Here is an 18,796-nt window from a genome sequence, read left to right on the forward strand (position 1 = left end):
AGCCTCAACTTTTTTCATGCGGTGACTAAACGTAGTCTCTATTCTCTGGAGGGCCTGTTCTTGTTCGGTAATCAGTTGTGTTTTAACAGCCTCGAGGCTATCACTTACGAACTTCAGAACTACTTGTGTGAGGGTTTGAGTGAATTCTGGGGTTTGGAAATACTGGGCACACGTCTGTTGAACGAGGGCTGGTGAATGGGGTGGTGTTGATCGCGAAGTATGTTGGGAGGCCCGCTCAACGGGAGACTTACCAGTGACGGCCAGGGGGTCCTCCCGTCGTTGTAGCTGCGACTGTAGGGCTTGATGTAGGTGACTTCCTGCAGCCAAGTCAGATGAACTCGAGGCCGCTGCCCTGGCCTCCAAGCCAGGTGCATGGGTGGGCTCTCGTTGCGGGAGTGCTGGGCACGTATTGTAGCTTTTCGCAGTGCACTGGGAAGGAGGCGGTGGGTAGTTCCTGGATGAATGCGCAGATGCCTGGATTGCTGGAGGTGCTCCGGGTTGAATAGGTCTGCTTTCCATGCTTTGGGTTTTTTGAGCGCTTGGATCGAGCACTCCTACCATGGCCTTCGCTGCTGGCGTGCTGAGGACCGCTGCGAGGTTGTTTGTTTGGTGGCAACTGTTCAGAAAGTTGTTTCAGTGGAGGATCATTGAGCTTTTCTAGGAGCGGGCGTTCGTCTCTAAAAAGACGGGGCCCAGGTCTCCTTTGTCGGGATGGGCAACCCAGGTCGATGGTGGGGTGTTCGTCGGAACCACAGGTTAAACACCGCGGGGCGCAACCATCGTGGTGTTCCCTTGGGTTTAGAATGCCACAATTTCCACACCGGTGTTCCTGTGGATATGGGCAGATGTCGTGTCGGTGGCCAGTTCTTAGGCAGCAGTGGCACACTTGGGTGACTGGTCGGAAAGGTCTGCATCGAAATTCCACGCCTTGGAAGTAAACGTATCGGGGAACACGCTTTCCCTCGAAGGTGTAGAGGCATGTTCCATTCGTCCCGAATGGTCGCGCTTGGATAATATTGACGCAAGGCGAACGCAGTATTCAAACTACGCGCGCTAGTTCGTGCGCCCCCCCCAAGAGATCAGCGGCTTGATGATCAAACAAGAAAAGGCCGTGACGGCGCGCGCTTCCTCAGCACGGGATTTTGATGAAAAAGAAGTGGACCACCGCTCGAGGGTTTTTCTCTCGGAGATTGATCCCTTTTTGCTTATCGCCTGTTACAGACGCCGCTACTTTTCGGGCACAAGTTCGCCCCAATAAACAGTTATTCGTACACCATTTGGATTGTACGTAACAATTCTGGTGGAAGTGCTGGGTAATGATCCCAAACCCAGTTGGACTTCGAGGAAGCAGCCCGGAACCACGAGCAGTCGAACCAACTGAGCTCACGCCAGTTCATCAGCGCTCCAGCCGTCGTCTACGTGGTGAGCCGCCGGAATTTTCCCTGCCACTAGAGCCCAGAGTGTCTCCAGCTGTCTCCGGTGAGAGTACCGAAATGTCGTCTCCAACCGCTGCCGCACACGCCGTTTCGTCTCCAGTCGCTGCCACGCACGTCGTTGTCGATGAGCCACGGACGCCGGACCCTTTTCATGGCGATCCTCATGAAGACGCCGAGGATTGGTTGGAGGGTTTTGAGCGCGTCGCCAACTGCAACGGATGGCCCGAAGAACGGAAGCTCCGCCGAGTTTATTTCGCATTGCAGGACAGCGCACGAACGTGGTTTGAAAACCATGAAGGTACCATTCGATCGTGGGATGATTCCCGAAGGGAGCTACTGACCACATACCCGAGTACAGACCGCAAGGAAAGAGCTGAAGCTGCCTTGCAGGCAAGAAACCAGCGCAACAATGAAAGCGTCGCAATGCATGTGGAAGACCTGTGCCGGTTATTCCGCCGGTCTGATCAAAATATGAGCGAGGACAAGAAACTTCAGCACCTGATGCGTGGGGTGAAGCAGGAGGTTTTGGCCGGCTTGCTCCGATGTCCCCCGCGGAACGTCGCTGAATTTCGCACCGAGGCGACAGCGGTTGAAAAGACTCTGCAACAGCGAGCGAGGCACTACAATCGAGATGTTAACGTCGCATCCGTAGACGCGGTGTCAGCAGTCTTCGGGAATGGCATCGACGTATTACGAGAGCTCATTCGATCTGTGGTTCGAGAAGAGCTCCAGAAGCTAAACGGCAACCCCTCAACGGTTTCGTCTTTAGGGGAAGTTGTTCGGGAGGAGGTGAGACAGGCAGTCCGTGAGCAGCAGCCACAAGCCCAGCCTGTTCAAGCGTCAGTTCCGATGCAGCCCGCAGTCTCGTACGCCGAGGTACTGAGAAACACCCCTGTACCTCATTTCGTCGCCCTTGGACCTCCTTTCGCCGCCCCTGGACCTTATTTCGCCACAGCAAGCACGCATCTGCCGAAACCTCGATTTACGCCGTCCCAAGCCGAGACTAGGATCCGAAAAGCTGATATATGGCGCACTCCTGATCGAATTGCGCTTTGTTATCACTGCGGCGAAGCTGGCAATCTTTACCGGATGTGTGCATATCGCCGAGCTGGACTTCAGGGTTTTCCCGTAAACGCTGCCTGTCCACGGAATGGGGAGCGACCTTTTGAAATCGAGGAGTACTTGTCAACGCGTCAAGGGGCTCACTCCTCGCAGCAGCATCAGTCTCGGTCGACAGCGCCACTGAGGTATCGGTCACCAAGTCCGCGCCCATCTTCAAACTCTCCGAGGCGACTTCCCCAAAGTCCGCTTCGGGAAAACTAGAATCGGCGACCTGGGGAGGTAAGGCCGCTGCCGACGCAAGAAAACAACCTCCAGTGCCGATTTCAAAATGTGATGACGGACACGAGACTACGTGCGGAAATGGTAACGTCGCTTCTGATTTGTCGGTAATTATAAACGGCTACGAAACGAATGCTTTAGTAGACACAGGCGACAGACTACTTAACCCGGTATGCCGAGACAGCCTCTCTCACCAGGGGCACGGCTATAGAAGTAGCTGAATTTTTTGTCACTAACATTGTACTACGGCATGGTGCCCCAAAGGTGGTTATCACGGATCGAGGAACTGCATTCACAGCTAATCTGACGCAGTCCATTATGAAACTTACCCACACAAGTCATAGGAAAACAACGGCTTACCACCCCCAAACTAATGGGCTAACCGAGCGACTCAACAGAACTCTAACCGATATGTTGTCAATTTACGTTGACTTGGAGCACTGTGCGTGGGACAAGATACTGCCGTACGCCACTTTCGCTTACAATACTGCTTTGCAGGAGACTACTAAAGTGACGCCATTCCAGCTAGTCTATGGTCGAGTAGTTACCACACCATTAGATGCAAGGCTGCCTGTAGGCGACAATACAGAGCACAAGCCTGACATCAGCGAATTCATTCAGCGAGCCGAAGAAGCACGGCAGTTGGCGCGACATCGCATAGAACAACAACAACGCGTGGATGCAAACCGTTACAACCTTCGTCGGAGAGGAGTCGACTACGCACCAGGCGACCTAGTTTGGATTTGGACTCCTGTGCGGACGCCTGGCCTTTCCGAAAAGCTCATGCGCCGCTATTTCGGCCCTTACCGAGTGCTTCGTCGCGTCAGCTCCTTGAACTACGAGGTGTCACCGGAAGGACAAGTGAGCTCATCAAGATGCCGAAGGAGCACAGAAATCGTGCATGTAGTCCGAATAAAGCCATACTATGACAGGCAATGAACATCGAATTATACACACCCGATTATGAGGAATACCTATTTCTCCATTGGAAATCACGCATTCAGACCATCTCAGCAACACTGCTTTTACGCATCGGGACGATGCGTTTTCGGAGGAGGGATAATGGCGCAAGGTGAACGCAGTATTCAAACTACGCGCGCTAGTTCGTGCGCCCCCCCAAGAGATCAGCGGCTTGATGATCAAACAAGAAAAGGCCGTGACGGCGCGCGCTTCCTCAGCACGGGATTTTGATGAAAAAGAAGTGGACCACCGCTCGAGGGTTTTTCTCTCGGAAATTGATCCCTTTTTGCTGATCGCCTGTTACAGACGCCGCTACTTTTCGGGCACAAGTTCGCCCCAATAAACAGTTATTCGTACACCATTTGGATTGTACGTAACAATATTGATACTTTGGGTGATAAGTGACGGTGTCGTTCATGAGGGCGTCCTCTGTGGGTATAGGGAGGGTTCCTGTGATTACTCCCTTGCAGGAATTATCTGGGGAAGCCACGTAAGCGGAGACTTCATACGATCTGCTGCCGAGCTTGAGCGTCTGCACATGGCACAGCTGTACCGCCATGTCCGGGTCTGAGGTGCTGACTAGGGCGATGTTCTGCTCCTTGCGTACTCGTATCCACGCACTCATGGGCAAGGGGGCTCGGAGCGCGGTTTGCGTAGCAGCGCGCAAGGGTTAAATCACTTCTTGTTGTAGAGATATGCCTCCTTTTATACGAAATATCACCTTGTGGTCTTCTACGGGAAGGCGTGACAGGCGGCGCCGGCCGGTGTCATGTCGGTGCTCGCGTTGGTGGAATGTGGCTGGTGGCGTCGCGGAGGCCTTCTCGGCAACTACCTTCTTTCGGCGAGCGTCGATCACCCGAAACAATGGAGTGTGAGGCACGAATGGCCGCAGGTATGTATTGTTGGATGCTTCGGCTACCCCGGTCGGACCGGGGGTAGAGTCGCTGGGCCCGACATTGTCCGTGGGTTTGCAGTCGTCAGCATCCATGCAGTCCAGTTGATCTGGTTAGTCAGAATTGATGGTGGTCATCTCCGCGAATCGGGCCCCTGCCCAGTTCGCTGCGTTGCGAGGCGCGTTGCAAGGCGCGTCGCAGAGCGCACCGGGCACCAACGCGGCTGGCGCGTCCGCCACGAAAAGAGAGAGTAGTCTTGTCTGGGTAACGCATCAGTGAAAAACGCAGCGTGTCGCATTTCGCCCCGGTTGGCATCGGGCCGCGCCGACGGATGCCGGTCGCGCTGATCGCACCTCGCGTCAGACAATAGAGCGCTCGCGATTTGCCAACGTAGCGTCGCTGTGCCCCCAGTGCGCGCACGTCAACGCCACGTTGCAGTATATAGGACCCTTCATAATGCGGTCGCGGCTGTTTCGCTAGCTCACATACACCAAATGCAGAGTTAAGTGACGTCAATGAATAATGAAAGTACACGACCGATGCAAACATGATAATCCTGACACGCGTGTCATGTAAGAACATGACAACATACCACGTTCATAGCGTGCTCGTGGTCGTTTCGTTAGCTCCACATATAATACAATTGGTATCACGTGACGTGAATAGATGACGAAACTAAACGACACATCCTAAAAACATAATGATGATGACACAGAAGTCATGTACGGCATCATTTACTTCCACCTCATTACGCTGTGCTGATTTCAAAATGACATATCAACCTTTCTAATTTCTGCTGCGGGTATAATCGATTTCTACTGTACGTGGGATCTGCCAATTTTATGTTAGGGTCTGTCGCTTGTGTTCGCCATGCAATCATGTCATACCAGACCAGTTTTGCAACATGCCATGTGAACGAAAAACCACCGCGAGAACCGCAGGGCCATGAAATGTATATCATAAAATGCATGACATTGATGTCATTATTTTCTTATTATTACTAGTCAAATATGTTCTCCATAGTCATGTTATGCAACACCAAGTTTGGTAGCGAAACGGCCAGGAGAGCTAAACGTCGTAGGTGGCTAGATAGATAGATACTCTCAAAGTTACCAAAGTTTGCTGAAAATTCTTAGCGTTTAATAAACAAAAATGAGGATGCAAGATTCGCATGCATGTGGTCTATATTTATGACAAATCTAATGTCCTTCACAGATAAACGCCTAAATGTAGCGTTGCCTTTTCTGCATAATATGCGCACTGCTTTATAGTTGCAAACACGCAGAGCAAATATATTTACGATTAGCAGCGAATTTCTACTTGCAGTTTCGACTACCGAAAGAAGAACTCGCCGAAAAGCCAACGTGCCACAGCATCACGAAATTCGTAGACGTAAGTGAGGCGCGTGTTCAGTGTACGCGTTTCTATAGTTTCTGTAGTTAGATAATGAGACCGGCATCAGTGGTAACCTAAAATGAACTATTTCTGACTTGAGTGTATGTGCATTATGCAGCGTTCTTTTTCGCATTAGCTGTACTTGTTACAAGCATAAGTTCACTTGAAAACACAGGAATAACCAGGCCACAACTAAGACTTCCCTAGCGAGCTGTCATACAAAATATCGTAGAATGGTTACCAATAATATCTGGGGTGTTACGCCCCAAAAGCGTGTTATGATTATCTGAGAGGCCTTTGCGGGGGGGGGGGGGGGGCTCCAGGAATTCAGATTATCTGGTGTTTTTTACCTTGCACTGACATCGCACAGTACACAGGTCTCTACCACTTCGCCTCCGTCAAACTGCGACTACCACGGCCAAGATCGAAGCTACAGGTTTCGGGTCAGCAGCCGAGCACCTTAGCCACTGTCCCACCGAGGCGGAGAAAGATTACCACAGATGGAAGCTAACAACAAATGTAATTCGGCATAAAAATTGACTCAGTTGACATTGACGTTATTGGCGTAGACGTGCAGACTCTGCTTTCAGGTTGGTGAGGGCATCCATGCGTCTCACCTCTCTTAATTAGTGAATGAGTGGGCTACACATATCGTGCTATGAATTTTGATTATTTTGCAAATACCACGTGGAAGCTCATATTTCGCAGTCGAAATGATCCTGAGAGCGTTCTCCCTGTTTCGAACATAATCTAATCTCTATAAATATAAAGAGCTGTAAAATATGAAACCTAAATATTATGTTTTAGTTAAATCAAACCACGTCATTTACAAGTAGAGTATTCGCATCGGTCGTTTTAATGACGTGCACCGAAGGCAGTTGTGGCACAATAGGTATGATAGCGGGATGCCACGAGGCTGTTGTGACTCTGAAATGCTCCTTATTCGTATACTTCTCGGCCTTATTTTCATAAATGGGTTTACCTACATTGCATACTGCACCGCCGCGGTGGTCTAGTGGCTAAGGTACTCGGCTGCTGACCCGCAGGTCGCGGGTTCAAATCCCGGCTGTGGCGGCTGCATTTCCGGTGGAGGCGGAAATGTTGTAGGCCCGTGTACTCAGATTTGGGTGCACGTTAAAGAACCCCAGGTGGTCAAAATTACCGGAGCCCTCCACTACGGCGTCTCTCATAATCATATGGTGGTTTTGCGACGTTAAACTCCACAAATCTACATTGCATACTGAGCGCATAGGAGAGAGACAAGTGACGGTTCCAAAAATCTAAATACGGTGCGAATTCAGGGAAGATAAACCTTGAAGACATGAAATATTAGCGAGACGTGGCCTGTGCCTGGAGCAAGCATTTCGACTCGCTGACGCCGTCCTTCATGGCTGCTGCTTGCTACCTCAGCACGTTCATACGCTTATTTGGGGCCATCTCTTAAAACCTAAACAAGGTAGGGAGAAAGACAGACAGCTGACGGCTCAGAAATTATCTTTCACCACCTTCAAAAAAGTGACCTTTAGTCATTCGCGCCGTCTCAATATAATGGCATGTTTTTTGGTAAACTACGCATATTACTTTTGTTTTTCTTGAAGCGCACACGATACGCAAACGTTTGTGTTGTGGACACTTCGCAGGATCCCCTCGAGTCACTGCGGCTGTTCATTGCGTGGGCAATCGTGGCCGCAGTGTTGTGCTTCTGCGGCAGCGTGGCGCTGTCAATGGTCCTGAAATGGGGTGACATAGTAGGTAGTCGCTTTGTTTCACTGCAGAGTAACTAATAACGTAGCTTACTGTTTGCACAACGGCCTCGTTCTGAAGTATATAAAACAACGACCATAAAAGGGCATCACTTGAATGATTTTTGACCATTGAAGAGGTGGTTTTTTTCTGGTCATCACTACTTGTTCGAACAAAGTTTCTCGCCAAACGACCGAAAAAGAGCGTGGATAACAAGCGAGGTCTTTTTGCTGGTAGGTCGCGTGGTTGGGTGCGCCACACTGCCTATTTGTACCCTCCAACAGCCAAGAAACTGCATGATTACAAACGCTCATTTGATTATCTCACGCTAATATATATCCACTACTCTGCTCCTGCACCGCTCATATAAATTCTTGCAGATGATAAATGTGAAAATTCACAAGCGCTGTCGGGCAAAACGACTATTTTTGATAAACCATGATGCTGATTACCGAAATGGCGCTTTATCTTTTTATGGTTAGCCAATTCTCGTAATTTTTCATGGTTGTCAAGATGGTAATTGGTATTTGTGTTCGTAATACGGCATGTGTATCCCATCGGCTAAGCTTCTTAGAATAAGATGCAAACGTTTGTTCTCTACAGTTTTTAAGTGAACAATAACGAGGAGCCCAATAAAGCCATAAAATTACTCTAGGTCGCACTAACTTGACTTTTAAAATAGCAATTAATTCTTTTAATATGTTTGTAAACGAACTCTAAATGAAGTGAATCCCTTAACAAAATAGTGACACGGCACATGAAAAGAAGCGCCCGACAAAGTGTTTGCTTTAGGATTTCTTGAGTCGTACTACTAGAGGTGGTACGTAAACAAAGTATTACAAGAATAAAACACGAAAATAATTACTTGGCTTATCACCCCAGACAGCCCACAGACAATTCATATGGAGAGGAGATGTGAACGAGGCATGCTTCAACACCTGCTAAAATGCTGAAAATTTCAGTATTCCAATACGCATGCTTCTGTGAGCATCTTATTATTATACTGCAATCATGCCAGATTCAGTGACGGCACCCACATTGTCCCATATGTGCCTTTTGTTCAGCTGAATGTTTACGAATGCGCTCATGAACGCAACTGTCTTTTGTCCAGCATAGTGACTGGTACATGTTTGCGGACTGATTACACAACCCATACCTTACGCACAACGTAAAAGAAAACAAATTCAGCATATCACACGTACCTAGGGGATCGATGTTATAAAGCAGGTGTAGGCAAGTTAGCTGTGCAGTAATGTTTTCATTAAGCGAAAGGTTACTAAACGACGATTAATATATGTGCAAATGTGGTATGCACAGGCATATGCATGTGTACTATTGTACAGTCGCATGTGTACTATTGCTGACGATGCCACAGCAACATGAATATTAGCAACACCAGAAGCGATAAGCTTATATATAGCGCTTGTGCACGCGAGGATGGCGGCCCGAGACACTGCTAGATAATGAGCATCAGGGAGAAACCTTTCGCAACAATGGTCATTGACACGATGCTAGAGCTGCATAATAGGAACATGATTATACTGCTTATAAGAATAGATATGCAGCACTGGAACCACATTTCACGTTTCACGAACATTATAATCTACTTGAAAAACTGGCGTGGCTCTATGGTAAAATACTTTATTCTCCGCGAAGTGCTGCGTTTCAATCCCGACAATATTTATTCCATGCGTTCTTTGGGTGAGCTCTGCCGATGCCAGCTTTTAGGGGCGAAGCTCGCTGGTATTGACCTAGTTGGCGTCCATCATGCCCCAGAAAACCGAAATCGAAACTGAACACCTGCACAACAAAAATCCGCCTGCATCTTATCAGGCGGAAAACTCGAGTAAATACTTCGAAGAAGGGGGGGGGGGCATGTCGTGTGAATGTTGCGTAATTGAGTATGGTTTGGGAATTCCTAATGGTTATTCCGTCGATAGTATTTTTATTTATTGAATGAAGGAGGAGGGATGGCTTCAACGAGTAGTGGGACGCTTATGTCGAGTTGTGCCCTACTACTATGGATTCTAGGGACCGTACCACTACTGGTTCAAGGTACTGTTACTTTCATCACTTCTGCTCGAGTCAAGCAAAGCGTCAATTCAAGTGAAAACCAAGTTAGCACGCCCATGACTGAATTCCGAAAGTGCGATCCAGTACCTATACACACGGGGCCACTGAACGCTTGTGCAGCTGAGCACTCGGTTTGTACTAGCAGACGCAGCCTGTGCCGGCCTTTCAAAGCGAGAGAAGGGAGGGAGGGGGGCTACAGTTGGCGCGAGACGTGAGAAAGCGCAGTAGGGGTGGCTTCGTGCAACTATGAATTACTCCGCATTTAAAGAAACAAGTACAAAGTTGTAAACTGAAGTAACGTAGCGGAGACAGACCAAACCATTCTCCAAATAGGACAATGCAGCACTTATTTCCTCTAAAGTGTCTGGTGAGATACTGCACTTCCTTTCTGAAACCTGTACAGAACTCTTCTTTTACGAGTTGAGCGTCTAGGTATGAACAGGTCTTCCAAAGCTCTTGCAGGCTGTTCTATACCCGCCCCTTTGTCTGTTTGTAGAGTTCCCCTGCGGTAGTTGTGGCAGCGAACTTACAGCGCCAATTTCCTTCTCACTCTCCTTCGAATTAGTGATGGAGGCTTCTTGCTCTGCTTCCCGTAGTTCAATTTGGTTGATATGTCGTCACTGGTCTCTCTTCCGTATCAACGGTGAGTAGCCGACTCCCACTGGCAGCCGTCACAGTACCTTGCAGCCATATCTGTCCACTAAGGCTATACTCTCGTGACCAAGCTCATGTTCCGGGAAGAAACAACCGGAAAGGTGGTGCCATGGCCTCGACCGTCTCCTTCAAGCCCTCTTGCTCTGGGCAATGAGCACTTAGTCTGGTTGTTGGTTGGGCACCTAGCAACAGCTCTGCTGACGATTTGCCGTTCTTCATTGGCCTTACAATGCAACGAAGCAAGAATTCAGCAAGAGGACATTTACTGACCCCACTTTGTTCTTCTTTAGTGCTTCCTTGGCAGTACGCGCTGCGCGCTCTGCTGCCCTGTTGGACTGCGGATAATAAGGGGCAGTTGTCACATGGCTGATAAGGTTATCATAAAAAATGTCTTTGTCACAACACCGGTGAATTGGGGATCATTATCAGCCACAACTGTGTGAGGCAGGCCAAAACGAGCAAAAATGGACCAAAGGACTTACACTGTGGTATCAAGCGTCGCTGTTTTGAATGTGACTGGCTCTATTCATTTCGTGCCTGCGTCCATCAGCGCAGAATCATGGGAACTTCCATCTGACCAGCAAAACCGACATGAAGCGGAGACCAGCGCTTGTTAGTTTCAGGCCAACTTGAGGGAATCTGAGCAGCAGGTAGTGGCAGACACTGCCCAAAGTGCAGAAAATTTTTTACCAGACTCTCTATATCGCGGTCAAAAGCAGGATACCAATACGACGCGCGTGCGAGGCACCCGTGACACTGTGACACCCGGATGGCTTTCGTACAATTCTTCCAACATGAAAGAACGTGATATGCGGGGTTTAACATCCCAAAACCACCATATGAATATGAGAGACGCCTATAAAAGAACGTGCTCTCGCCGGCAAAATGCAATAGTGGTCCTAATAAACTAATCCGTTGCTCACTCCCACTAGTGAAGAGAGGTCGTAAACACGGTTGTCGCACACTCAGTTCTCATGGTCAGCCCCACAGAATCCATGTCATTACTTGACGAAGCGCCCTATTTTCAGCGGTGTTTTCTGCTACCTTCTGCGGACGCAGAGCAAACTCGTTTGTTTCTTGCACGTGCAGCCCATGTTCTACCAAAGAGTTTTATTTATCCGGCGCTTTCTTGATTAGGAAGACTGATTGATTGATATGTGGGGTTTAACGTCCCAAAACCACCATATAGTTACGAGAGACGCCGTGGTGGAGGGCCCCGGAAATTTCGACCACCTGGGGTTCTTTAACGTGCACCCAAATCTGAGCACACGGGCCTACAACATTTCCGCCTCCATCGGAAACGCAGCCGCCGCAGGCGGGATTTGAACCCGCGACCTGCGGGTCAGCAGCCAGGTACCTTAGCTACTAGACCACCGCGGCGGGGCTTGATTAGGAAGAGGTAAGCGGCTCAAAGCATTAGCGTTACTATTCAGCCCTCCTTTGCGATAGTCCTATTGATACAGATACGCTGACAAAAGTAATACCCAGCGTTGAATTCTTGCCCTCTGCCTTTTGTGGAATGGGTTTGTCCCGATGAAAAAGCCTGGTCAATGACTTGTGATCAGTGACCAGCGTGAACCGGTTGCCGAAAAGATAATCTCGAAACTACGTCACACTGAAAACTAAAGCAAGCCTTTCGTTCCCCAATTGCGAGTAGTTTTTTCTCTGCTGCTGTCATTGTTCTCGATCATGGATACTTCACATTGAACTGAAGTGGTTTACAAGGTTCATAATGAATTAGAGAGTTTGCCCTTTTTATAGCCTTTTCCGGTTTTCCAAATGCGCATTCTTGCGCTTGTCTCCATTTCCAGGTAACTACGTTTGTCAGCAATGCATACAGTGGTGCTAGCATGGTTGAGAGGTTGGGCAAGAAATCGAGCAATACGTGATTATGCCAAGAAAAGATTTCAACTGGCTCACCGAAACTAGCGCCGGTGCACCTAGTAGGGTGGCGAGATTGTTTTGTAAAGAATGCAGACCCTTTTCGTCGACGTGGTGGCCCAGAAATGTCATGTGCTTTTCTAGGAATCTACATCCGGTTTTATTCCGTTTCAGCCCGCTGTCCGGCAGTCGTTGGAAAACTTGTCGCAATACAGACATATCGTGCTTCTTTTCTGTGACAATGATCTCACCTAGGTAGACTGTCACTCCTGGCAGGCCACGAAAGACTGATTCCAAGTGCCTCGAAAACAGAGCTGGGGCTGTAGCGATTCCAAAAGTGAGGCGATCGTAACAGTAAAGTTTCGTATGCGTGTTCAGCACTGCAATCTTTTTAGCTTCATCGTCTCGAGGAAGCTGTTTGTATGCGTCACGTAGATCCAATGTACTAAAGATTTCACCTCCAGCCAGCACTGCGAAGATATTGTCAACTTTCGGCAGGCGGTACTGTTAAATGTAAGTCGCCGGATTTGCCGTTAACGTGAAGTCCCCGCAGAATCTTACGTCACCGTTCTTGTTCGCCACGGGAACTACTGGCATTGCCCATTCAGAGGCGCTGATCTGGGAAAGCACTCCTTCTACCACCAGGTGATCAATCTCTCCTGAGACTTGGGAACGCATTGCATAAGGCATGGTTCGTGCTTTGCAAAACGATGCCGAGCGAATTCCTTGATGTATAGTTTAAAGGGAGGCCCTTCACAGTAGCCCAGTTCGTTCTCAAGCAGCTACGAAAATTCATCAAGTAGTGCTTTCAACAGCACAATCTCTTGAATAAACAAAGCTTACGTAAGCAGCACATCTGGCATCCAAAATAGACACACCGGCCTTTAAAAATTCCTCTATTGTGTGTTGGCCGTAAGGCAGTGGTCTTTCACAGCCCACCACCATTAATGTACTGGTCATGCTTACGGTCCCAGACAGCACGTCTATGAATAACTTGCCCGTGACGGGCAGGGGTCTAAGAAAGCATGATAGGCACAGGGCAGTTTTTGTGAAAGCTGGCCACCGCCTTCTACATCTCGCGTATACTCTCATTGGAATCACACTCACGGGCGAGCTAATTCCGATTATCATGCTCAGTCTCTGGACTTCCCACGTCAAAACCTTCTCAAGAGGCCGCGAGACGTTCCTGTCAGTAGCACTGTTGGCTACCAAGGCAATCATAAATTTTTCACTCTCGCTTCCACGCTTCCAATTTTCTCCACGAGATATGCGCGTGACGTCCTGGAACGACTCTTTTGGCATACCCTGTCCAGGTGACCTTTGCTCGCGCACTGGCGATACTTAATGTTCGATGTCGGTGCACGTGAAGTCATACGGCCTGTCGCAACGTTCACACCGTGGGCGACTGTTTTCCAGGTTTCTGCTCTGTGGCCAGGACTCGCATGTTTTCCAGGTTTCTGCTCTGTGGCCAGGGCGTTCATTGTACCACTTCCATTACCCACACCATTCTCCTGCACGTCACGAGTGTCATCATGCGCCTTCTGGGAAGCCCCGCCAAACTCTTCAGCCTCTTCCAAGATCAGCTTACCTCACGTCAATAAAGAACGTCGTGCGTCGTCATCCCGGATACTGCAAACGATGTGATCTCGGAACATACAGTCCATCGCACTTCTGAAGTTGCAGCTTTCGGTAGCCTCTCGAGTTCCGAGATGAAATCTCACACCCTCTCGCCTTCCTTTTGCTTCCGCATGAAAAACGCATAACTGGATTTTATCAGCTTGCGGGTTGTACTGATCTTCCAGACATTCCACAACCTGGTCGTAGCTTAACCTATTAACCGCTGCGTTTGGATTACGTCCTTGTAATACCCGTACGAAGCGGTCACTCAGCGATGAGTACAGCAAGGCGCGGCACTTCCAGGGATCCGTTATTTCATGTCCCTCATAGAAGGCTTCAACACGTATGCGGTACGTACCCCAGAATCCTGCTGCATCATCAAAAGCTGGCGGCCGAGATCCCATGCCTCCTGGTCGTCCGCTTTCAGCAGAAGACTATAACGGACTTGTATCCCATCTTCGTCACCGTTGAAGTAACGCAACGGACACAGTCCAAGACCACAAGAAAAACGGGGTTTCTTCCGGAAACAAACGATCGTCGTCTTCGTCAGTTCTCGAAGAGCTGAGTGCACTCGTGCAGATGCGCCCAGCCGCAGTTCCGCAATTAGCACCAGCCTTGCGAGGCAAGAGAGGGGGCGGGGGGCGACAGTTGGCACGAGACGCGAGCATGCGCAGTGAGGCTGTCGACGGCACCGCCGACAATGAGTTTGAGACTAGATGTGACTATGAAAGGCTCCGCATTTAAAGAAACGAGAATAATGGTGCAAACAAGCGACTTTATGTTTAATTACCTATACAACAACAAAATACATGATCACCCACGCCGTACGTTTGTCCGTCTGTCAGTACATACGACCACCTGTCCTCCTTTATACTGCTCGGCGATATCAATGTAGACAATCGGACCGTACGGCCTGTAGTTTTGCCGAATCGCCGTGATTCACTTCGTTGAGTTGCAGCGAATTTGAAATATTATTACCAATGTCTGTTTGCTCAGTTACTTATATAAGCTGTTAATCATCTTTAGTGCATTGCGCTTAACTGCAGTTTCTCTCAACACGATGTGGGAGCTGTAAAGTAGGGGCACACATGTAAGGTTTACAAAGTTTGATAAACCGTCACGTCATTCCAAATAGACCTTTGTTGAAGCAATACTCCGTTGCAGACTAGTTGGTTCATACCTAAAATTTCGACTTGCTGCGCAAGCTGAAGCAAAACAAGCAGGAAGACAGGAAGGTTAAGAAATAGAACAAAAGTGTACATCTTGTGAATACATAGTTTAGATTAACGCATTTCTATGCTTTTTGTGTTTTGTCACGGCTTTGTTTGTGGCACCTTTAATAGAATCCTCGTTTTGTGCGCACCGTGATAGCGCAGTCTGGCATCCCTATATATTGGTTTAATAAAACGACAATACACACTTGGTTGTCTGCGCTTTTTCCTGTCTCCATTCTCGTTTCCTTCAGTTTGCACGGCATGCTTCACGAACATTACGGACTATTCAAAAAACAATTGCGAGATCTAGCGAAGCTCTGTGGTAGAATACATGGTTTCCTCGGAAAATGCTGGGGTTTGATTCATGCTAGCAACCTGACATTTTTTTTCTTTACATTCGTCGAGTTAACACCGCTGACATCAACCTTTTCTTAATGGTGACGCGCTAAAATAACGCATTTGTGTTCTCACCCTTCGGTAGATGTGAAGCATCCATCACCTTTCGAGCATACTTGCCCGTGGGAGTGTGCAAACTCTTTCTAGCGGAAATATTTCACGACGTACGTGACGGCATTTTGACTATTCATATCATGACCAGCGAATAGTATTCATCAAAGCATCTTGCTTTCCCATGCTAACTTTGTTTCACCGCTTGTCATGAGGTTATCGCGAGAGAATCCAGACGTAGGCGGCTTAATGGATAAATATATAGACACGTAGACGGCTAACGCGCTGGCAGAACGCAAAGAAACGCTTCGCATGAAAAAAATCTGAACACCCAGCTGAAAATTGCTGAGTGCATTCCTCTTTGCAGACATTTCTAGACGGCTTTGCCTTTGTTAATGTGCGTCGGAGCGCTCGTTTAACGATTAGGTGGGACGTGTGCGCCCAGCGCCATCTTTATTTGGTGTTTCCAGTAACTGGCCAGAACCGAAGTAGATATAGGCGACAAACATTATATCTTGCGAAAAAAAAAGCTTGTTGTCAAAAATACTGCACGATCTACATAGGCGATACCCACTGCGAATATATTTATAGTATCGTGGTGCAGATAGCATGGTTTCCCTGAGTGTTAGTGTGGTCTCTAGGGCATCTGTTGTGTAGTGGTTTACTGTCGTAGGAAGTCGCACACTTTGTAGTGCGATACTCCAATTTTGACTAAACATGACAGGGGTTTGTCATATAATGAACCAGGAGTTGTTCTTGGTAACTAGCTTTTTTTTCAGACAAAAATATTTCCCCACTAACTAAGCCTTCAAATTTTCCCCTAGTTGTGACGCGAGTGCTGTCGACCGCTGCTGCCACCTGAGAGAGGTGGCACTAGATAACACATCACTAAAGATCTAACATGATAGACTACGCTCGCTGTAGTGGTCGTGTTTTCCTAAGCAGGAATTTCATGCCAGCTTGTATACTGTAGGAGTTAAAAGCGCGATTCAATGGCCATAACATTTCTGCTTGTTGCTGTCACAATATTTGCTTTCGTCTTGCAGCAAAACATTTTCTTAACTCATTTCACACGCCGTTGACACGTGACTAGTGATCACACTCCTAACAAATGCTTAAATGACCAAAACATGAAGCGTATTGTGGGTCATGTAATTATAGAAGCATTAGTGCGAGAAGTTCCTTGAAATATTTATGAAGGAAGAAAATAGAGGTGAAATGAGATCGGTGTATTTACGTACGCGATAAAGACACCGTATGATGGAAACAAAAACAATCCACCATAAATCCATCGTCCCCTAACTGGTTATGCACGATGTTTCTTCTGAACTACACCAAGCTTGTGGGAGAACTGCAGTGGTTGTGTTGTTACAAAGCCTAAGCTGCAGAGACCAGTCCAAATACTGTCGTCCCTACTCGAAGTAACAGTTTCTGGGCTATTAAATGGTATGTCATCTACACTTGACACGCGGTTCTGTTCGTATTTTCTGATGCATAGGTCATTGTGTAATTACCACAGCAAAGAGTATTTTGTCTAGAATGAGCTTAGAAACGAAGAAGAGAACACTACAAATATTTACAGAGCAGAAAAACTTTTCGAGAGAAACAATTTTATGAGAACAGACAGCGAATATCATAAAAAAGTGGGATCTCAGCTCATCGCCTTCATTTTCGCTCATAAGTAAGCAATGGCGAATGAGCTCTGTGTATAAGGTACCTAAGTGCTCCCACTAAACGACAACATTCCACGCGCTTGGAAAGTGCAATTCTAAAGATGCTCCAATTAACAAGCGTTGGCATTTCTAACACAAGCTTAGGCAAATTATACTTCTGCAAGTGGCCTCAAAATCTGAGGACAGTTGTTTCCCTTTCGAAGTTACTCCTGACAGGGTTGCATGCAAGAAGGTGGGAAAATATTGGTGTTCCAGTTTTCGCAGGAGCAAGCAAAGTTCTGTGCTATGAACACTTCGCTATGAAGAAATACCACCGAGAACGATGTTCTTCTGGCATGGGCGAACAAGGGTAGCTTTTATGCTGCTTGTACTTCAGCAATATTTTCTTAATTGGACGGCGTTGTGCTGAGAAAAAGACAGCAATAGACGCAATAAAATGTGATATTATGCTATAGGAACAATACGTGCTCCCTACATACCTGTACACATGACTATCAAAGTTGAAGGTAGAATCGCAGATCAGAATAGCCGCCATAAAAGCCTACACAGGAATAGACAAACTTCTGTGCATTGCAGTTTACTCTGCGACAATCAAAAGTACACACAATGGAGAGTCAAATCCGCAGTTTAGGAGCTGCTACGTTTTGTCTATGTTATGTTTCACACTACATAGTGCATTTACGACACACCAAGAGTGTCTCCATAAAATTATAGGGTTGTTTATATTGTTACGAGGTTGTTTATATTGTCACTCTCGATACTCCATCTTACGTAGAGAATATAAAATTACCATATTTGTGTATGGAATCTGCATGTGTTTAACAAGCAGGTACTTGTACCGGGTTTTCTTCTGGTCTCATGCTTCAGATCCCAGTAGGGTGTAAAAAAGAAAAATACGTATATGACGTTTTTACTTTCAGCCCAGCAACAAGCTGAAAGATGACCCTGTTTTGAAGATGCATGACAAACTGCGCGTAAGTCACCCTTATGATGGTAGGATGATGTGGTTACTATGGTACGATGATGCGCATGTTTCCAAGTGCCTTTATGTTTGTGTCAGTTTCAGCGCGCAGGGCCGTTCTCTGCTTTTCTACGGCACCATGTCGTTAGCGCAACGCCCCTTTGCTCACACGCGGAGCATGCCGTCGATCAAGAATAGAAAACAGCCGGAAGACATTATTGACTGAAGCGCGTAGCACTGAGTTCAAGTCCGAGGGATTTCGGCATCAAGATTATGAAAAAAAATTGGCAGATCCCACGTACAATGGAAATCGATGATATGCGAAGCACGAATGATAAATGTTGATATGTCACTTTAAAATCAGCCCAACCTTACGAGGTGGTAAATGATGCCATACACGACTTCCGTGTCATAATTATCTTGTTTGGATGTGCCGTTTACCTTCACCATCTATTCACGTCACGCGAAACCAAATTTAGTATATGTAGATCTAGCGAAACGGCCGCAA

General features: G+C 47.6%; 1 protein-coding gene across 1 annotated transcript in view; it reads left to right on the top strand.

The window, feature by feature from the left end:
- The window catches only part of LOC142765391 (uncharacterized), a 69,276-nt gene that overhangs the window by 15,310 nt on the left and 35,170 nt on the right, over positions 1-18,796 (top strand). Inside the window, exons 4-6 of the mRNA XM_075866291.1 lie at positions 5,957-6,022; positions 7,666-7,773; positions 18,248-18,301. Coding sequence (XP_075722406.1) covers positions 5,957-6,022; positions 7,666-7,773; positions 18,248-18,301 — 228 coding nt within the window. The remainder of the gene's footprint in view (positions 1-5,956; positions 6,023-7,665; positions 7,774-18,247; positions 18,302-18,796) is intronic.

This window comes from Rhipicephalus microplus, chromosome 1 (assembly GCF_043290135.1).
Source record: "Rhipicephalus microplus isolate Deutch F79 chromosome 1, USDA_Rmic, whole genome shotgun sequence".
In the NCBI taxonomy this organism is placed as follows: Eukaryota; Metazoa; Arthropoda; class Arachnida; order Ixodida; family Ixodidae; genus Rhipicephalus; species Rhipicephalus microplus.